Here is a 17,154-nt window from a genome sequence, read left to right as displayed (position 1 = left end):
GGCTTGGCGTCTGTGCGGCCCCTCGGGGCTGCTCCTGCGGCGGCCTGGCTGTCTGGGCCCCCGCCCCTCGCAGCTGCCCAGGGCGTGATCAGAGCGGTACGTTTCCCACACTCCCTCCCTCCCCATCCATCAGAGAAAATAAAATAAAAAATAAAAATTAGAATAAATACCGACTAGGCCCACATTTACATTTACACGGATGGACAGGACGATCCCCAAACCTTAAAGGTGTACGGACAGGATAAGGAAGGACGAGCAGACGAAGAGTGGGTGTGGGGTGCACACCCGCTGGGGAGGGTGGTGGGGGCTCCCGCCTTGTCCAAGGGAGGCTGGGGGTGGGGGGGTGCCTTCTCGGGGCTGCGGTCCCAGAGCTCAGGCAGAGCCATGAGGCCCGTGGGAGCAGGACTGTGGCGAGCAGGCCAGCTGCCTGGGAGGAAAACCATGACTGCCTCGTCTTGACTGGCAGGAGAGACAGGACGCGCGTCGGGATGGCGGGACCTCGCCTCCACAGAGCTGAGGGAGCCACAGGCGAGGAGGGTAAACCGCACAAGGCTTAGAAGAGCACTGAGTCCTTAGAGGACTATGCAACACCCGGTTTAGCCTCCCATCAAATACATTCAGAGGTCAACTCGGACACGGCCTCCCTGTCAGCGGGGGGGTCTGGCCTGGGGAGGGGGGCGGAGGTCTGAGGGCACCCCTGTCTGCCCCCGAGTTCCTAAGTAGTCTCCCATGAGAAGCTGCCTCAGACCTCAGAGTTTAGCCTTTACTGTTATTTCCTTAAAAAAAAAAAACACAATTTTTTTTTTGGGACATTTTCCTTCCACGTCTGAAAAAGTAGCAGCAACCTGCATTTAGAAAGACAGCTTCGATGGTTATGTGGATCAGCCAGGAAGCGCTCTCAAGCAATGGAATCAACTAAGCGAATCATATATGTCTGGAGGCCACGGCGACACGACACGTAATTAAAAATATATTTATATATGTGTACATATTTATATCTCACTCCTCCCCACTCTGGTCCTGACAGTCAAGGAGGGGCTGGCCCTGAGGCAAGACCACCAAGGCAGGCTGTCGGGAGGAGGGGCCACAGGAGGGTGGTGCCCGAGCTGTTACCTTGCCCGGCCGTCCAGGGAACGTCGCCCCCGAGTGCACGGTGTCTGGGGCCCCTTCAGGAAGCCTGCTCTCTGAGCCCAAGGCTGGGGTGGGAGACCCCCTCTTCTGCTCCCTCCACTTTCAGCCTCACTTATAGGCTTCAGCGTTCTTCCAGGGTCCTGCTTCCTTCTCAGTAGATGTACTCATGTAGACACACACACACATATTCACACACACACTCACACACACACACCCCCCACTTGAGGGAAGCAGGGCCTTCCTTCAGCCCAGGTGCGAATCTCGGAGGGCGGCCAGGGAGCGGCTGCTTGCCGGGCTGGGGGCTGCTTGACCCTGTGGGGCCATGATTTCCCTGGTGCCTCTCTGAGCAACCTGACGTCAGCCCAGCTCTTCCCTCAAGGGCTCCCGTGGGGCCTCTGGTGTCCCTGGGCCCAGGCTGAGCCAAAAGGTGCAGGAAAGGCAGTGAAGAGAAGACGGAGGAGCTTGGGAGGAAGGGGAGGGGGGCGGAGAAGGCAGAAGTGGGGCAGTGTGGGCTCCTTGGCAGAGGCCACCGACCCCTTCCAGGTAAACTGTGCCCCTCCCCTTGTTCCCCAACAGGCTCTTCCTGGGGCACTGGCAGGCAGGTGGCGACTGGTGGGATGGATACGCCAGGGGGTACAGAGGAAGCCGCCCCCCACCCCCACCCGCCTGCTCTGCCAGACTCAACAAAGGGACATTTCCTCCAGCCTGATCAGACCAGTCAGTCAGGGGCGGGGGTTCAAGGTGACCCCGGCCTCGACGGAAGAACTGAGGACACCGCTGGGCTCAGGCCGCCCTCTGGGCCTCATGGAAATGGGGGCTCCAGACCAGGAGCGGGGCTGTGTAGACACCAGAGACGACCCGAAGCCAGCCTCCCAGGACCCACCCCCCATCCTCCTCCCCAGCCGTCAGAGAAGGGGCTGCCCCCAGGACTCGGCCCCTCCAAGCATCCCCAGCCTTGATGCCAGCCTGGAAAGCCGGTGGCTTGCTGGGATCCCCTGATAGTCCTGCTCATGACTCAGCAAACACACCCCTCCCAACAGCCTTGGGGCAGTAGTACCCAGAGATCTCCCCACCCCGGGGCACAGACCACAGCTGAGGACTCAGCTCACTGAGTCAGTCCTAGGGAACGAGGTGTCCCCGTCTCCCCTGTATCTCCCCATCCAGGGAGAGCTTGAGAAAACACCTCTGTGTGTGGCATGGGGAAGCATCACTGAGCTTTCCGGTTTTTAATTCGCTAGCCTCTTTCTGAGCCCGGTTCACTCCCAGGCCCCAGGCCAGGACCGGTTTAATGCTCTCCCAGTGGCGACAGGATCGGCCCTTTGAGGGAGGAAGCTAGAAACGGAGAACAGAGAAGCCAGGGAAGAAGCCAGGGGCCGAGAAGCACAGGGTTCCAGCGGGGACCCCTACAGGGGCAGAAGTTTCCAATTACCCTAATTGGCTACTGGCAAGCTGTCTGTGGCTAGGATCCTTCCAGAGGGGGGCCCGGGTTTGATCTCCCACTAATCAGGGGGTTCTCGCGGGGCTGACTGTGTGATCACATTGCGGGGCCCTCGGCACTGAGAGAGGAGACTTCAAAGCAGCTGACTTTTGAAAACAGTAAAACACAACAAAACAAAAGAGTGCAAGCAGAACGGCAAACTCCGGCTCCCCTCGAGGCCCCCCGGCCCCCTGTGGTGGGATGGGGTGGTGGGGGCACTGAGGGAGGAGGCTGGAAGGTGGGAGGGCGGAACGTGAAGGTTAGAGGAGATCGCCCCTGTCCCCCAGCCCGCCGGCCGCGCGGACAAAGGCCGTCAATTAGGGGCGGCTGGTGGGGACTGTGCCTGCCTTTGTCCTCCCGGACATCTGCTACATGTCGCCTGCTGCCAGTTGGCGACTGTGGCTGACAGCGCGCGGGAACAATGCAAGCCCGTCTCCGACCCACTTTTTCCAGCCTTCTGAGGTCCTTTCTGACCCAAGTTGTACCCCAGCGTGCGGGCTGCCACGGCCTCTGAGGGGATGAACCCCTGCACACAGCACAGCCCGGCGGGGGGGAGTTGGGGGGACGCCTTGCATGGGAGGGGGCGGGGAGGAGGAGGGCCGGGCCACCGTGGACATGCTGCCCTTACTAGTGCGAGCTGCCGCATGCTCGGGCTGGGGGGCTCGTCGGATGGGGGGCCGCTCCTCCCGGGGCTTCGGTCCCTTCCCCGTCTGGCTCCAGACTGGCCGCCGGCTCTGCCTGCCTTCCTCCCCACGCCTCTCTCCCGCCAGGGCCACCCCTGTCTTCCCGCCTGTCCATCTGGCTCTGAGCACCAGGGCCCCAGCTGCCCTGCGGGCTGCCCGCCAGGCCCCTGAGCTGTCAGGCGGTCAGTTTCTGGATGGTTCTGTTGTAGTACTGTGTGATGGGGGGCGTCAGGGGGTTCCAGCTGTTGGCGTGCAGCTCGATGACCTCCAGCAGCAGGGACCGGGTCAGCATGGACTCCGAGGGGCACAGCATCTTGTCGCGGGCGCTGGCCAGGAGCTCGGCCATCATCTCGGGCAACTGCTCCTCTAGCAGTCGGCCTGTGCTCTGCAACTGCGGGCAGAGAAGTGGGGTTAGGACGCGGGCTGGACCCCGAAAGGACTCCTGCTCTGTCCATCTCGGTGAGGGATGCTTGCTAGGCGGGCAGGGACAGGAAATCGTTGGATTATCCCAGGAAGGTGCGGGGCCCAGGGCTCTTCATCCCAGGACAGAGGGATGGAGAGGGTGGAGGGTGGAGACAGCCAGGGTGAGAGCCCACCTTTAACACCCAATCTGCAGGAGGAATGACAGGAGTCAGGATATTGCCTGCTGTCCGGGGCTGTGAAGAGTCCTCACCAGGAACATGATGCTTCTCCCTTCATCCACTTGCCTCCCTTTTTACAGGAAGCCTTCCCTGACCACCGCCCGCACCCCCAACGGCTATGTGACCTGCTTCCTTCAAGGGTGACCAGATGGCCCCACGTTAACCTTCTCTAGCTAGGACTGTCTGGAAACGAACTTGGTCGTTGTTACCCGCCGTGTGTCCATGTGAAACCCAGGAGCACGGGTGAGGTCTCCTGTTCCTCTCCTCCTCCTCCTCTCCGGCCCCACCATCCCCACAACCGACCTCTGCCCACACTAACACTACGAAAGGGAGGAAACAGGATCTGGGGCAGAAGGCCTGCTGGAGGGCCTACCCCCCAGAGAGGCCCCTGATGGTTTTGAAAAGCCCTCGGAGTTAGGAGGAGCCCGGATCTTCTGGATCAGACTGCCTTGCAGGCAGCCCCTGGAATTCAAGTCCCCATCCCCGCCCCACCCCTGCCTCAGCCCACCCGTTTCTCAGGGCTCTGCCTTCTTCCCCAAACCTTCCTTGATCATCCTGGCATAACCTGACCTCTCCCCTAACTCCTCAGAGATGTGAGCTCCGTACCCACATGTATTCTCCACATTGCCTCATCCACTCCCGCCTGTGAGCGAGATCTCTATCCGCAGCCAGACCACGAGCTGCCTGGAGGCCGGGGCCATGCTCTCCCCTCCTCTCCTATCTCCCCTGCTTGCAGCCCCGTGCAGGGTGTCCAGATGGAGCCCTGGCATGTCCTGGGTGTGGGCCCTGGAAGCCCCTGTCTGCACCAGACTTCCCTCTGCATGGCCCTGGGCTGTTTTCTTGTCTTTTTTTCTATCTGGCTTGTGCAATCTTAGTCCCTCGGCCAGGGATCAAACCCCTGCCCTTAGTAGTGAAAGCGCAGAGTCCTGACCACTGGACCAGCAGGGAGGTCCCCTTGGGCTGTTTTCTGAGGGCACAGCTTTGCGCCTGTAACTGAGCAAGAGCTCGGAGAGCAGCCGCCACACCTTGCCAACAGTGGTGGGACTTCCCACGGGGGCAGCTTGGAAATGGGCAGTGCGACCTGGGGGTTCAACCTCAGCACCTCCCCTCCAACCCCCCTGCCACCAAAGCCAGGGGAGATACCCGGGGGCAGGGCATCACTTGGGATCTTCTAAGTCATTTATGTGCTGCACCTGGCTGAGAAGGAGGTGGTCTTGGGGGCAGAGGGAAGGTGAACGAGGCTAGTACCCCATCCTTCTCGCCAGAGAATCAGCGGTTCTGTCCCCTGCAGTGGACGGAACCCTGGGTCCACTCTGGAAGTCGTCTCCCACTACCAGCCCCGGACTTGTGGACCCCTCCAGTGGTCCTTGGGCCCCCCACACTGTTAAGCTGAGAGGGATGGGTCTGAGGTGGGAGAGGTCTAAGCCGCACCGCTTACCTCCATTGAGCAGCACAGGACGGCATCTTCCTTCACATCCTGAGATTGCAAGAGCTGGAAGAGAGGGGCAGAGAACAAGCACTGAGGGCGCTGTGCTGCTCCCAGCCCCCTGCAGCCTGGAACAAGAATCTCCCGGGGGGGCCAGGCCAGACAGACAGCCCACGGAGGCTGAAGGGCAGCAGGAGCACTGCTCCAGGAAGCAGTGATTTCTCTGATGGGACTGGAGCAGCCGGAGGACCGCCGTGGTCACGGAGCATGGATACTTCGACCAGGTCAGAAGGCCTGCCTACAGGCCCTGGCTCAGCAAGGCTGCAGGAGGGTTTGAAAGTGGTGGCAGGCGTCCTGGGGTCATTGGCTGTGAACAGCTGGTCAGCAGAAATGAAATTCGTGCAAAGATTTCCTGATCAGTGAGAGAGGCTCAGCTACGGTCTCAAGGTGCTCCTGGACCCTGGCTACCGGAGGACTTCCAGAAATCACAGCGCTCTTCCCTATGGGCCCGGCACCGTCAGCCTGCAAAACCACACACACCATTCCAGACTGGAACTGCTAGAATTGCTTCCTGACCAAGGCCACGGCCAGGCTGCTCAGCGCTGGGACCGGTCGCCCTCGATCCAGGCTCCCCTCTACCTGCCGCGCTGCATTTTCTCAATCTCTCTCTCTCTTTATAAATTGAGCTAAAGCTCAGTCACAGCAGGTTCACAATTTCTAAGCATACAATTCAGTGGCTTTTAGTAGATTCACAAGTTGCCCAACCATCACCACTAACCCGAGAACTTTTTCATGGTCTCCAAAAGAAACCCAAACCCATCAGTTGTCAGGCCTCTTACCACCCCCATACCCTGACAACCACTAATGTCCTTCATCTCAATAAATTACCTCTTCTGGATATTTTATGCAGTGGAATCATATACTATGTGTTCTTTTGTGATTCATTTCTCCCACTAACAATGCTTTTAGAGTATGTTGTAGCACGTGTCAATTCTTCATTCCTTTTTGTGATTGGAAGATAAGAGACTGAAGGGTGTATGTGATATTACACCACATTTTCTTTGTCCATTCATCAGTTGACCGACATTTAGGCTGTTTCTACTTTTTGGTTCTCATGAACAACGCAGCTATGAACACTTGTGTATGAGCGTTTGTGTGGACATGTGTCTCCATCTCTCTTGGGTCCATCCATGGGAACGGAATTGCTGGGTCATATGGTAATTCCTTATTCAGCTTTCTGAGAACCTGACAAACTGTTGACAGTGGATGTGCTATTTTACACACCTTCCAGCAGGGTCTAGAGTTCTGATTTTTCTATATCCTCACCAATATTTGCTGTTTTCGGCCCCTTTCCCCATTTTTCCTTGAACCCCCAGTAAAAATTCCCTCCAGGCACAGCTTTACAGAAACTCTGTCATCTTCTTCTCCCTGAGCCCCATGGACCACTTCTTTGGTGGGTCCCTCTGCCGGTAATGCTTCTCTTCTCGGCCCTTAAATACATCTCTACCCCAACTCCATCACACTCACCATCTCATCCACCAGATCATCTAAGTGATTTTTCCACCTGCTGGAACCCTCCATCGCCACACTTCCCACCCTTCAAGGCCCGGGTCACGTTCCGACTTTCCCTGGAGACTGTGAATCACCCCAGCATGGTGCCCACCCCTGCTTCTCACTCCCGAGTCCCCCGGCTCTCCCACCACTCCGCATCCCACACAAGGAGCAAGACACTTCCAAGGTGAACTGCGGCTTCCTGAGGGCAGGGCAGTGTGACGTTCATCTCGGCTGCCCTGTGACACCCAGTGCTGCTCCTGGCAACAGCAGGGCTTCGCCAAATGTGGGTCAATGTGATTTATGCATTGTCTTTGTTTTAAAGGAAGGGGAGGAGAGTAAGCAGAGAGCACAGGAGGAAGGCACTTAGGGTCAGCTTCCTCGTCCACCAACCGAGCACTGGAGTCAAGGTTTCTGGTCTGGGGCACAACGTGGTCAAGAAGCATGAAATGACACTCCACCCGGGGACTGTTCCCACTACAGGCTTGGAATCCAAACTCCGCACACCCACCTTCCCTTCCCCCTTCTCCTGTCACATCACAGCCATATCCACCCAGTGCAGGACCAACCCCGGCAGAGGACACAAGCATTCACATCAGGGGGCTGACGATGCATTTACTAAAGGTCAAATGAGTCCCGGGGATGGCTCAGTGTGGGCTGCAGTGACCAGAGTCATTCTCAGGGACCAGACCTCCTTCCACTGTATCTCTGCGGAAGAACCGGGCAGGAACGGGTCCCACAGTAGACATGCCGAAAAGAAAATCATTTGGGGAGGAAGGAGCAGAGGTGGGTCTCACGCTGCTCAAAAGACGAGCCGGTGGAGAGCCAGGGACAATCCGGAAAGGTAACAGTATGGGCCCGGCAGTGACAGCTGTGGACGGCCCCTGGTGGGCACGCCTGCTGGGGCTGTGCTGACTCTGGGCTTTTGTGTTCTTGCACCCAGGACTTCTCAGCCACCACCAATCCGCAGGCCATTCTTCCTCACTTTACTCGGGGCTCAGCTCCGCCATGGCCTCATCCGCCAGGGATTCCCTGATCAGCTTGCGTGTAAGTGACCCTGCCGGTCACCCCCTGGCTTACTCTGCTCCTTGGCAACTCTCACCCCTGACACCTGACCTACTCCTTTGCCTGGCATCTCCCCCAGGAGAAGGCAGGCTCAGGAGGGCAGGGCCTATTTGGTCCACTCTCTCCCCAGCGTGGACACACAGCAAGCACTGGAAGCATTTGTTAACACATGTGCCTTGAGTGGCAGGGACAAAACCCACCTGGCCGGGAGGGTCTGCAAGTGGGAGGCGGGCAACTGACCCTGGTACACGCCTCGAAACGGCAGCCCTGAGCGGGACGTGGACACCCCCACCCCACAGACTTCTCCTGCCAGAGAGGACTTGGTACCAAGTTATAATCCCTACGTCTGCAAATATATAGTGTTTGCAGAAACAGAAGTTGGTAGAACTCTCTAGATGGCAATTTGGGGCTAACTAGCTCCGTCGGTAAAGAATCTGCCTGCAGTGCAGGAGACCCAGGTTTGATCCTTGGGTTGGGGACATTCCCCTGGAGAAGGAAATGGCAATCCACTCCAGTATCCTTGCATCAACATGACAAGTGTAGAAACCTTCTGACCGGTGATACCACTTCCAGGAATTTATCCTACACATGCCCCACCCACATACGCTCCATGAGCTGGATGGAAGGTTTTCTTGGTTTCACTTTTGCAAATAGCTTGAATGGCCACCAACAAGGGGACTGGATCAATAGTGATGTTTGGGGCTTCCCTGGTGGCCCAGTGGTGAAGAATCCGCCTGCCAGTGCAGGAGATGCAGGTTCTGTCCCTGGTCTGGGAAGAAGCCACATGCTGCGGAGCAACGAAGCCCATGTGCTGCAATACTGAGTCCATGGGCTGCAGCTGCGCCCCCCAGAGCCTGTGTCCCACGACGAGAGAAGCCACCGCAATGAGAAGCCCCTGCACTGCAACGAAGGACAGCCCCTGCTCACCGCGACTAGAGAAAAGCCCGCGCAGCAACCAAGATCCAGCACAGCCAAAACTGAATAAATAATAATTTTAAAAAATGATGTGCTTGCCCAGAGGAGTACTCTGAAGCACACAGCTGTCTTCCACCATGCGCCTCCCCGCCGCCACACACACACACTGGTGTCTGCTTCTGGAGTCTTCTTGCCTCCCGGGGCTGCAGACCCCCACGGGGAGCCAAGGGACACCTGCAGTGAGACAGCGCCTGGGGGTCCTGGGGGTCGCACTAGGAAGGGCCTCCCTCATCTAGAAAACCCAGGAGCCCAGACTGAAGACCAGGAAGCAGTTACGGAGCGGCTCACCTTGGGGCAGGTGTACCCGAGTCCAGCGTCCAACCCAGCCTGCTCTTGGGGACCGGGCAGGGCTGGTTCCAGGCCTCGGGGGCTCCTGTCTAGAACCGAACGGGGGTGGGGGTGGGGGAAGGTTGGCCTAGCCCCATTTACTCTGCAAGGAACAGATGTTAAGAGAACTCTCTGAGGTTTGTTGGGACTTAGTCCTGCTGGTAACTTTGCTCCTGCATAGGTTTTCCACGGTGCTTAGCAGGGAGAGAATCCTTAAGTTAAAAATGGCTGGGAGAAATCACAGGAAAGGGGGAAAGTGGGGTGTCTGGGAACTCCCAGAGACACAGTGGGTGCCGGCAGCTGGCTGGGGATGGGGGGAGCTGGTAGAACTGGGAGCTTGTGGGAAGGAAGAAACAGTCCTGCTTTGGATGCACCGAGCATGCTGGCGAAGGAAATGGCAACCCACTCCAGCATTCTTGCCTGGAAAATTCCATGGACAGAGGAGCCTGGCGGGCTACGGTCCACACGGTTGCAAAGAGTTGGACATGACTGAGCGCAGCACAGCATGTTGGCTGACACCTAGGAGGTGCTCAGGCGTGCCTGTCATGGGGAATTGAGATGAACCTGGGCTCACGTTCGGTCCTGAGATCAGTTTTTTAGGAGTTCTGGGGCTTCGGGACATGGGAGATTAACAAGGGAAATACTAAGAGTTGGGGCCGGATGGGTACTGAGTGCACTGAAATGGGGCTGTTTCTCCCTCCAAGTGGTCCTCTGACTTCTGGCTGCATGGACAGCCTCGTGGAGCCTCCAGGTTCCTGCCAGTTGAGCACTTAGCCTGGACGAGCAAGCATCTCCTTTTCCTTCTACGGCCTGAGGCCTGGCCGCCCTCCACCTGCTTCCGCGTGCAGGTTCAGAGCTGCAGAGTGGGCCCAGGGCTTCCTGTTCTTCCTTTCTGCCCCTCATTGCTGTGACTAGACCACATCCTTCCCTCTGCACACCCAGGCTCCCTCCCTGGGGGGCCCGGGGATCCTGGCTGCCAGGGTTGGGGACAGACTTAGGGTAGGGGTGCTCGGGCAGGGCTGTGGGCGAGCTCTCACCCCAGAGCCTCTCCTCCAACCTTATCTTTCACTGGTGGCTTGGGAAAGTCTGTGTTCAGCCAAGAATCACATCGAGTGATAGGCTCTCTTGCAAACGGCCTGCTGGGTTTTCTCAAGGAAGTGGGGGGAGGCCCCAGGGGCTTTCGCTGTACTTTTCCTCTGCAGTTGCTGAGATGCAGGGTTCGGGACCAGAATGGGTGCTGCAGACCACGTCCCGCTCTCCCCCAGACACTATCTCGGCCTCTTCACCGCCAGTTTTTGGAGGGGGACCCTTGGAGCCTTTGAGTGGAAGGGCTACAGAGAGGACATCCCCCCAGCATCCCTCTGATAGGCTCCAGTGCCTCTGCGTGATCGGTGGCTTCTCAGGAAACCATCTTTCTTTCTTTTTTTAATATAATTTTGTTTCTTTATGTCTATGATTGGCCTTGGTTGCTGCTCAGGCTTTTCTCTAGTTGCGGCGTGCAGAGGCCTCTCCCCATTTGCGATGCACAGGCTTCTCCCTGCAGTGGCTTTTCTGGTTGGGGAACACGGACTCTGGGTGCACAGACTGTGGCACGTGGGCTCAGCAGTCGTGGTTCCCCGGGCTTGAGAGCACAGGCTCAGTAGCTGTGGTACACGGGCCAGTTGATCCTTGGCACGTGGGATCTCCCCGGATCAGGGATCGAACCCGTATCTCCGGCACAGGCAGGTGGATTCTGCACCCCTGAGCCACCCGGGAAGCCCCAAAGTACAGCTGGCTTTTAGATGAATGAATCGCTGCTGTACACTGAGGGGGCCAACTCTGTGGTCGATGAGTGTTCTATTCGGGATCTTCGGGAGACAATGCTTATTTGGCTCCCAAGACGAGTCTCAAAGAGTAGTGGCAACTCGAGGAGATCCTAGTCCACCCGAGTTCACAGCAGCATTATTCACAATAGGCAAGAGGTGGGAGCAACCCAAGAGTCCATTGACACATGAATGGATAAACAAAACGTGGTCCATCCATATAATGGAGTGTTATTCAGCCTTAACAAGGAAGGAAATCCTATCACATGCTGTGATATGGACGAGCCTTGAAGACATTACACTGAGTGAAATAAGCCAGTCACAGAAGGACAAATATTATATAATGATAATAATAATCAAGTCGCTCAGTCATGTCTGACTCTTTGCGAACCCATGGACTATGTATATAATCCATGGAGTTCTCCAGGCCAGAATACTGGAGTGGGTAGCCTTTCCCTTCTTCAGGGGATCTTCCCAACCCAGGGATGGAACCCAGGTCTCCCGCATTGCAGGCGGATTCTTTACCAGCTGAGCCATCGGGGAAGCCCAAATATTGTAGGATTCACTTACATGAGGGACCTGGAACACATTCATAGAGATGGGAGGCAAAATGGTGGCGGCCAGGGACTGGGGGAGAGGGAAGAGGGAGTTGGTGTCTGATGCATGGAGTTTCAGTTTTGCAAGATGAGAACATTCTGGAGATGGTGGTGGCACAACCACGTAAATGCACTTAATGCCCCTGAACTGTACACTTAGAAACGGCTAAAACGGTCAGCCTTATGTTCCTGTTTAGTCGCTAAGTCACGCCCGACTCTTTTGCGACCCCATGGATTGTGGCCTACCAGCTCCCTCTGTCCATGGGATTCTCCAGGCAAGAATACTAGAGTGGGTTGCCATTTCCTTTTCCAGGGAATCTTTCTGACACAGAGATTGAATCTGTATCACCTGCATTGGCAGGGGGGTTCTTTATCACTGAGCCACCTGGGAAACCCATGTTCTTTTTTAACTACAATTTAAAAACGGCTTGAAAACTGAGGGCAGTGAGTAGGTAGGTACTCTTTGGTGGGTAGGCCATTCTCTGCCTGGACAAGACTGTCCCTTTGCCTTGCAATCCCTCACTGGAAGAAAATCTGCATGGATCGGAGGGGACTGCCGACATGGGGGCTGAAGGCCCGGGGTGGGGGGTCAGGGGGGCAGCGCCCACTCATCAATGTCTCTGGCAGAGAAAGGGGTGTGGGCGGGCCGGGGCAGGCAAACCACCCGCACCCTCCAACAGCGAAATGTGTTTCTTGGATGAGAATCCAAGGCAATTGTGCGAGCCCACACAGTGTTTGTTCGGAAGCTAATGCATTCCTGTCCTATTGTCTCCGCCGGAGACTTGTTGTGGGCACACCCATCATATCCTCCCTCGGGGAGAGGCCAAGGTGCTTGGAGTCAGGCTGTGGGAGGCCCCACAGCAAAGGGAGAAAGGCAGCCTGGTGAGAGCACCGCAGAGTTCCCCGGGGGAAGGTTCCCAGGGCAGGGCCACGCCGCCCAAGGCGTGCCCAGGATGCAGCCAGGCCTGGGGTGCTACCCCGTGGGGAAGGAAAGAGGGTGTGGATGGAAGGAGCCTGGGGCTGTCTTCCTGTGCAGGAGGAGAGCAAGCGCTGGTGATCAGAACTTCTTCCAGCCCACCCTGAACACGTCAGCTCACCCACAGCACAGTCCCAGCCTTAACAGAACAGACCCAAGTAGCCTAGTGCAGCCACACTAAAAGCTCAGCCAGACCCCGCCTGCAGGAGCCCCTCTTGACTCAAGGATGGGTGGGGAGCAGCAACAGAGTCGACCAAGAGAGGGGAGTTCAGAGCACATGTGATCGGCTGGTTTGCTGGGGGACAAACCCAGAGCTCTGATTGGTTGGCTAGGCCTACAGAAGGATGGTAGCAGGATACCTGGCAAGCCTGGAAGAAGTCTTGGGAAGAGGAGAGAGAAAAAGAAGAGGCCTGAGTGGGAGGTACAGGTCTCCAGTGGCCGAGGAAGCACAATGACAGGCATGTGCCTTGACAGTGGAGAGATGGGGGGAGGGACAAGAATGAGGCTGAGCTGGAGGAGACGGACGGCCCCGACGAGTGGCACGCGGTCTAGAATGGTGGCCGCGGTGAGCAGCTGCCCAGGGCCAGCTACCTGGGCATCTCAGGAGCGCTCTCAGGTTTGCATTAGGGCATCTCTACCTTGTGCCTCTGCAGGACCTGGACTTGCATCTGCAGCTGAGTCTAGAGGACAGCTCCTGATAGTGACCCTGAATCATCAAGAAGAGCCTCAATTACGTCTGGGTCTCTTCGGGCAAGCAGGGAAGTAGATAATCTGTCCATAAAAATCTGTCATCAAAAAACGTGCAGCAGGTTTGGAGTCAGAAGACCTGCTATTCATGAAGAGTAACCCCGGGCATGTCACTTAGTCACTCTGCACTTCAGTTTCCTCACTTGAGAATGGGGCTAATACTTGCCTAGAATTGTTTTGAGAGTCAGTTGAGATAAAGTATGTGAAAGAGTTCTGAAAAGGGCAAAGCGTGCTTCCAATGCAAGCTGTTATTATTGTTATTAAGTGTTTATCTTCATAAACATGTATCTTTCTTGAAGATCTTGACCTACTTTGTAATGTACCATCCCATTTGTCCCCGTGACATTCTTTCGGAAACACAGAATGGCCACAGGCCTCATTATCTCTGCTTAGTAGACAGAGACACTGAGGCTCAGTAGTTCTGTGGCTCACACAAGCCAGACAGACAGATAGCAAATCTGAGAAGAACCAGAAGGTGCTTAGAAGCCCTGGGTCAACATCCTCTTTCTTGGGGAATTATTTTAATTTCCCCCACAGTAGCTTATTCTTATTTTGCTGATTGGAGCTCATCCTTAATTTTGTTGACTGGTGATGATAATCAATCCATGTCTGCACAAAACCGACTTGATTTTACCTATTCTTTGTCGGCATTGGCCACCATAGGTCCATTCATCCATGCCCCGCCAAGGCATCCATTCTTTTATCCACTCACACATCATGTCTCCAACCTTCCAATCACTCACCCATCCTTTCATCCATCTACCCTCTCACCCACCATCCATCCAGCCAGCCAGCCATCCTTTGACAACATTTATGGAACACTTACAGTGTACTAAACACTATGTAAGTATCTAGGTAACAAGAATAAGACTTGTAACTTAGAGTCTAATAAGGGGAAGCAGAGAGCTCATGCCAGGTATATGGGGTTGGAACATAGGATAGAATGGTGGTGGTGAAGGGCAGGCCAGGCGGATGGCATAAGAAGTAGCACATGGCATCATGGTACATGCATACAACGGGAAAAAAGGTGACCTAATGGAGTGCAGTGGTGAACAACAAGTATTTCAAGAGACTAAAATATGTGATACTAGGGGGAGAGACAGCGTAAAATGATAAAGGTGGCCAGGGCCACATCCTAAAGGGCTCAAGATGCCATGCTACTACTGCGTTTGGATTTTATCTTAAGGGACGGAGAGCCACTGAAAAGACTTTCAACTGGTGGGTAGGACCATGCTCTTTGCAGAGTGGAGAGCAGACGGGAGCTGGGGCAGTGGGAGACCTGGAGGCAAGGAGACCAGTGAGAAACATGGCAGCTTGAGCGAAGGCAGGAACAGTGGAAGGAGACAGGTGTAGGAGGCAGAAGTTAGGGAGAGGAAAAGCGCAATGCAGAAGACGGAGAAGGGGCAGATCAACTGAATCGACTGGTGCCACGGGTGATACTACGAAGGCAGGAAGAGTTGATTTCGGAAAACGGGAATGAGCTCGGGGTGAGAAATACTGAGTCCACGGTCCTTGGGGGTCATCAGGGAAGATAAGTAGCGGGAGACTGGCCACCCGTGGTTGTCAGGCCACGGGTGTGAGTCAAGGCCCCGGGAGTGACCTGACCTGGGGAATGCCATGGAATAAGAAGAGACGAGGGGAAGAGCTCCGAACCAGGAGACTGCGACTTGGAAATGGCGGCAGAGGAGGGGGAACCCCCAAGGAGGAAGAGGGTGGTCAGAGAGCTGGGCAGAGCAGGAAAAGAGTGACGTCACGGAAGCTGCGGAGGGCTGAGAAGTCAAGGTCACTTCTCAACCATGTCAAAGGCTCAGAGAGGTCCAGTGAGATGAACAATGAGCAGGGAGGGCCCCCTGGATTTGGTGATTAGGAGAGCTCGGGTGACCTCTGCCATGATGACTTCACCCAGGGAGGGGTGGGTGGAAGCCTGGGTAACGTGGGGCTGGAGAGGCAAAGCGAGGTCAATAAGCGGAGACAGAAAGAGCGAACTGTTTCTTTTTTCTTTGGGGGTTTCTGTTCTCAGGGTCAAGGGCAATGGGCCGTACAGTGGGAGAGACTTAGACGGAGGCAGACGTGAGTGGGTACCGTGCAGGAGAGAGGAGAGAGTTGAGCATATAGGTTAGCCTTAAATAAGAGAAAGGCTATCGTTCCTCTGAAATGGACAAGAGGTGCTAGTGTGGCTGTGGATCCAGGTATGCGCGTAAATGCTCGCAGGGCTCAGCCCGTCCGGGCAACTAGGAAACGAGTGTTGGTTTACCTTCAACACTTATTATGGTCCTTTGGTGACGGCCTGCATTTCAGACAGGATAGGGGAATTTGTCCTGATCGTCCCTTTTCCACTAGCCCAGTAAGAAGCCCCGGTGTGGCAGCTCTGGTCAGATGTCAAGGAAATTCATGGTTCTGAACTGGACTTCGGTCCAAGCTTGTGCCCTGTGGTCTGGCTGTCAGCCCTCCTAACTTAAGACGGGCAGGCAGGCAGGCACCCTAACTGCGGACGAGGCGCCCTGGGGGAAATAATTAACCTCCTTCCTGCAGAGCTTGCAAACCGCTCGTACAAAGTGGCCACAGTAAATGTCACATGGGGGAATGCTCCATCCCACAGCTGGCCCAGGGGATGGAAACGTAATCTGGGGCTCAGAGCAGACACAGAATCCTTCTGCAGACGCCAGAGCCAGAGGACGGGGCCATGGCTCCAGCAGCTCCTCTTGGGGGCCAAGCCCTGGCCGATGGCCCAGACAGGAGGCGACTTCTGTTCACGGAGTCCCTGCAGACGCGAGTTCCCAGGACCCCGCGTCAGGGCTTGAAACACCAAGGACGTTGGCCATGACTGCTATCAACACCTCCCAGCTTCTCCTTTAATGCCCTTGCCGTTCCTTCTAGAAGCCTTGTCTGTCCTCTTCTGTATTCACTGCCCTGATGTCCACGGACCTCTCCTGAAGGGTGAGCACAAAACACCAGAGGCAGCCCTGAGGTTTTCCCTTTCAAGAGGGGGTCTCTGGGGGCTGAATCATGTCTACAGGCCCTTAATCTGGCTTACATTTTTGGAGCGCTTACTCCAGATACCAAGCTCCATGCTTGTGCATGTTTTAAAATCCATTTTTATCTTTGTACCAGTTTGTCTGAGTTAAATAACACTGTAACTGTGCTTCATCGCTTCAATTATGTCTGACTCTTTGCAACCCCATGAACCGCAGCCCTCCAGGCTCCTCTGTCCATGGGATTCTCCAGGCAAAAATACTGGAGTGGGGTTGCCATGCCCTCCTCCAGGGGATCTTCCTGATCCAGGGATCAAACCCATGTCTCCGGCATTGCAGGAGGATTCTTTATTGCTGAGCCACTGGGCAAACCTAAACAACATCGTAATTATCCTCACTTTATACCTGCAGGAACTGAGGCAGGGAGAGTGAAATGAAGTCCCCATGAGCATGAGTAATGGAAACTGGCTTTGGAACCCAGGTCGAGTCCAAAGTCAAGGACATAACAGCTGCCCCACGAGTAAGCCCCATATAAATGAGGCTAATGGGGAGAAGTCAGCAAAGGTGGGGTGACCACATATGCCAGTTTGCCAGGGATGATTCCAGTGTTCACCTCAAATAACTAGTAATATTCCTTTAGCTTTCAAAAGTGCCCTGATTAGGATGATACATTATAGTTAATAGCCCAGACAAGGGGAAGGGTACTGAGGGGCTGGGAGCCCCCTGCTCCCCAGTCATTATCTGACCAGTCAGTACACCTCTACTGTTCTACCTCCTCCCCTGGT

At 55.7% G+C, this 17,154-nt stretch overlaps 1 protein-coding gene across 1 annotated transcript in view; it reads right to left on the bottom strand.

Annotated features, from left to right (window-relative positions):
• Positions 1-957: 957 nt before the first annotated feature.
• Positions 958-17,154, bottom strand: part of CTIF (cap binding complex dependent translation initiation factor) — a 314,018-nt gene continuing 297,821 nt past the window's right edge. Inside the window, 2 exon segments of the mRNA XM_065932674.1 lie at positions 958-3,682; positions 5,371-5,424. Coding sequence (XP_065788746.1) covers positions 3,467-3,682; positions 5,371-5,424 — 270 coding nt within the window. The 3' untranslated portion in view covers positions 958-3,466.

Source organism: Muntiacus reevesi, chromosome 4 (assembly GCF_963930625.1).
Source record: "Muntiacus reevesi chromosome 4, mMunRee1.1, whole genome shotgun sequence".
Taxonomy (NCBI): Eukaryota; Metazoa; Chordata; class Mammalia; order Artiodactyla; family Cervidae; genus Muntiacus; species Muntiacus reevesi.
This window is presented reverse-complemented; position numbering and strand designations above follow the sequence as displayed.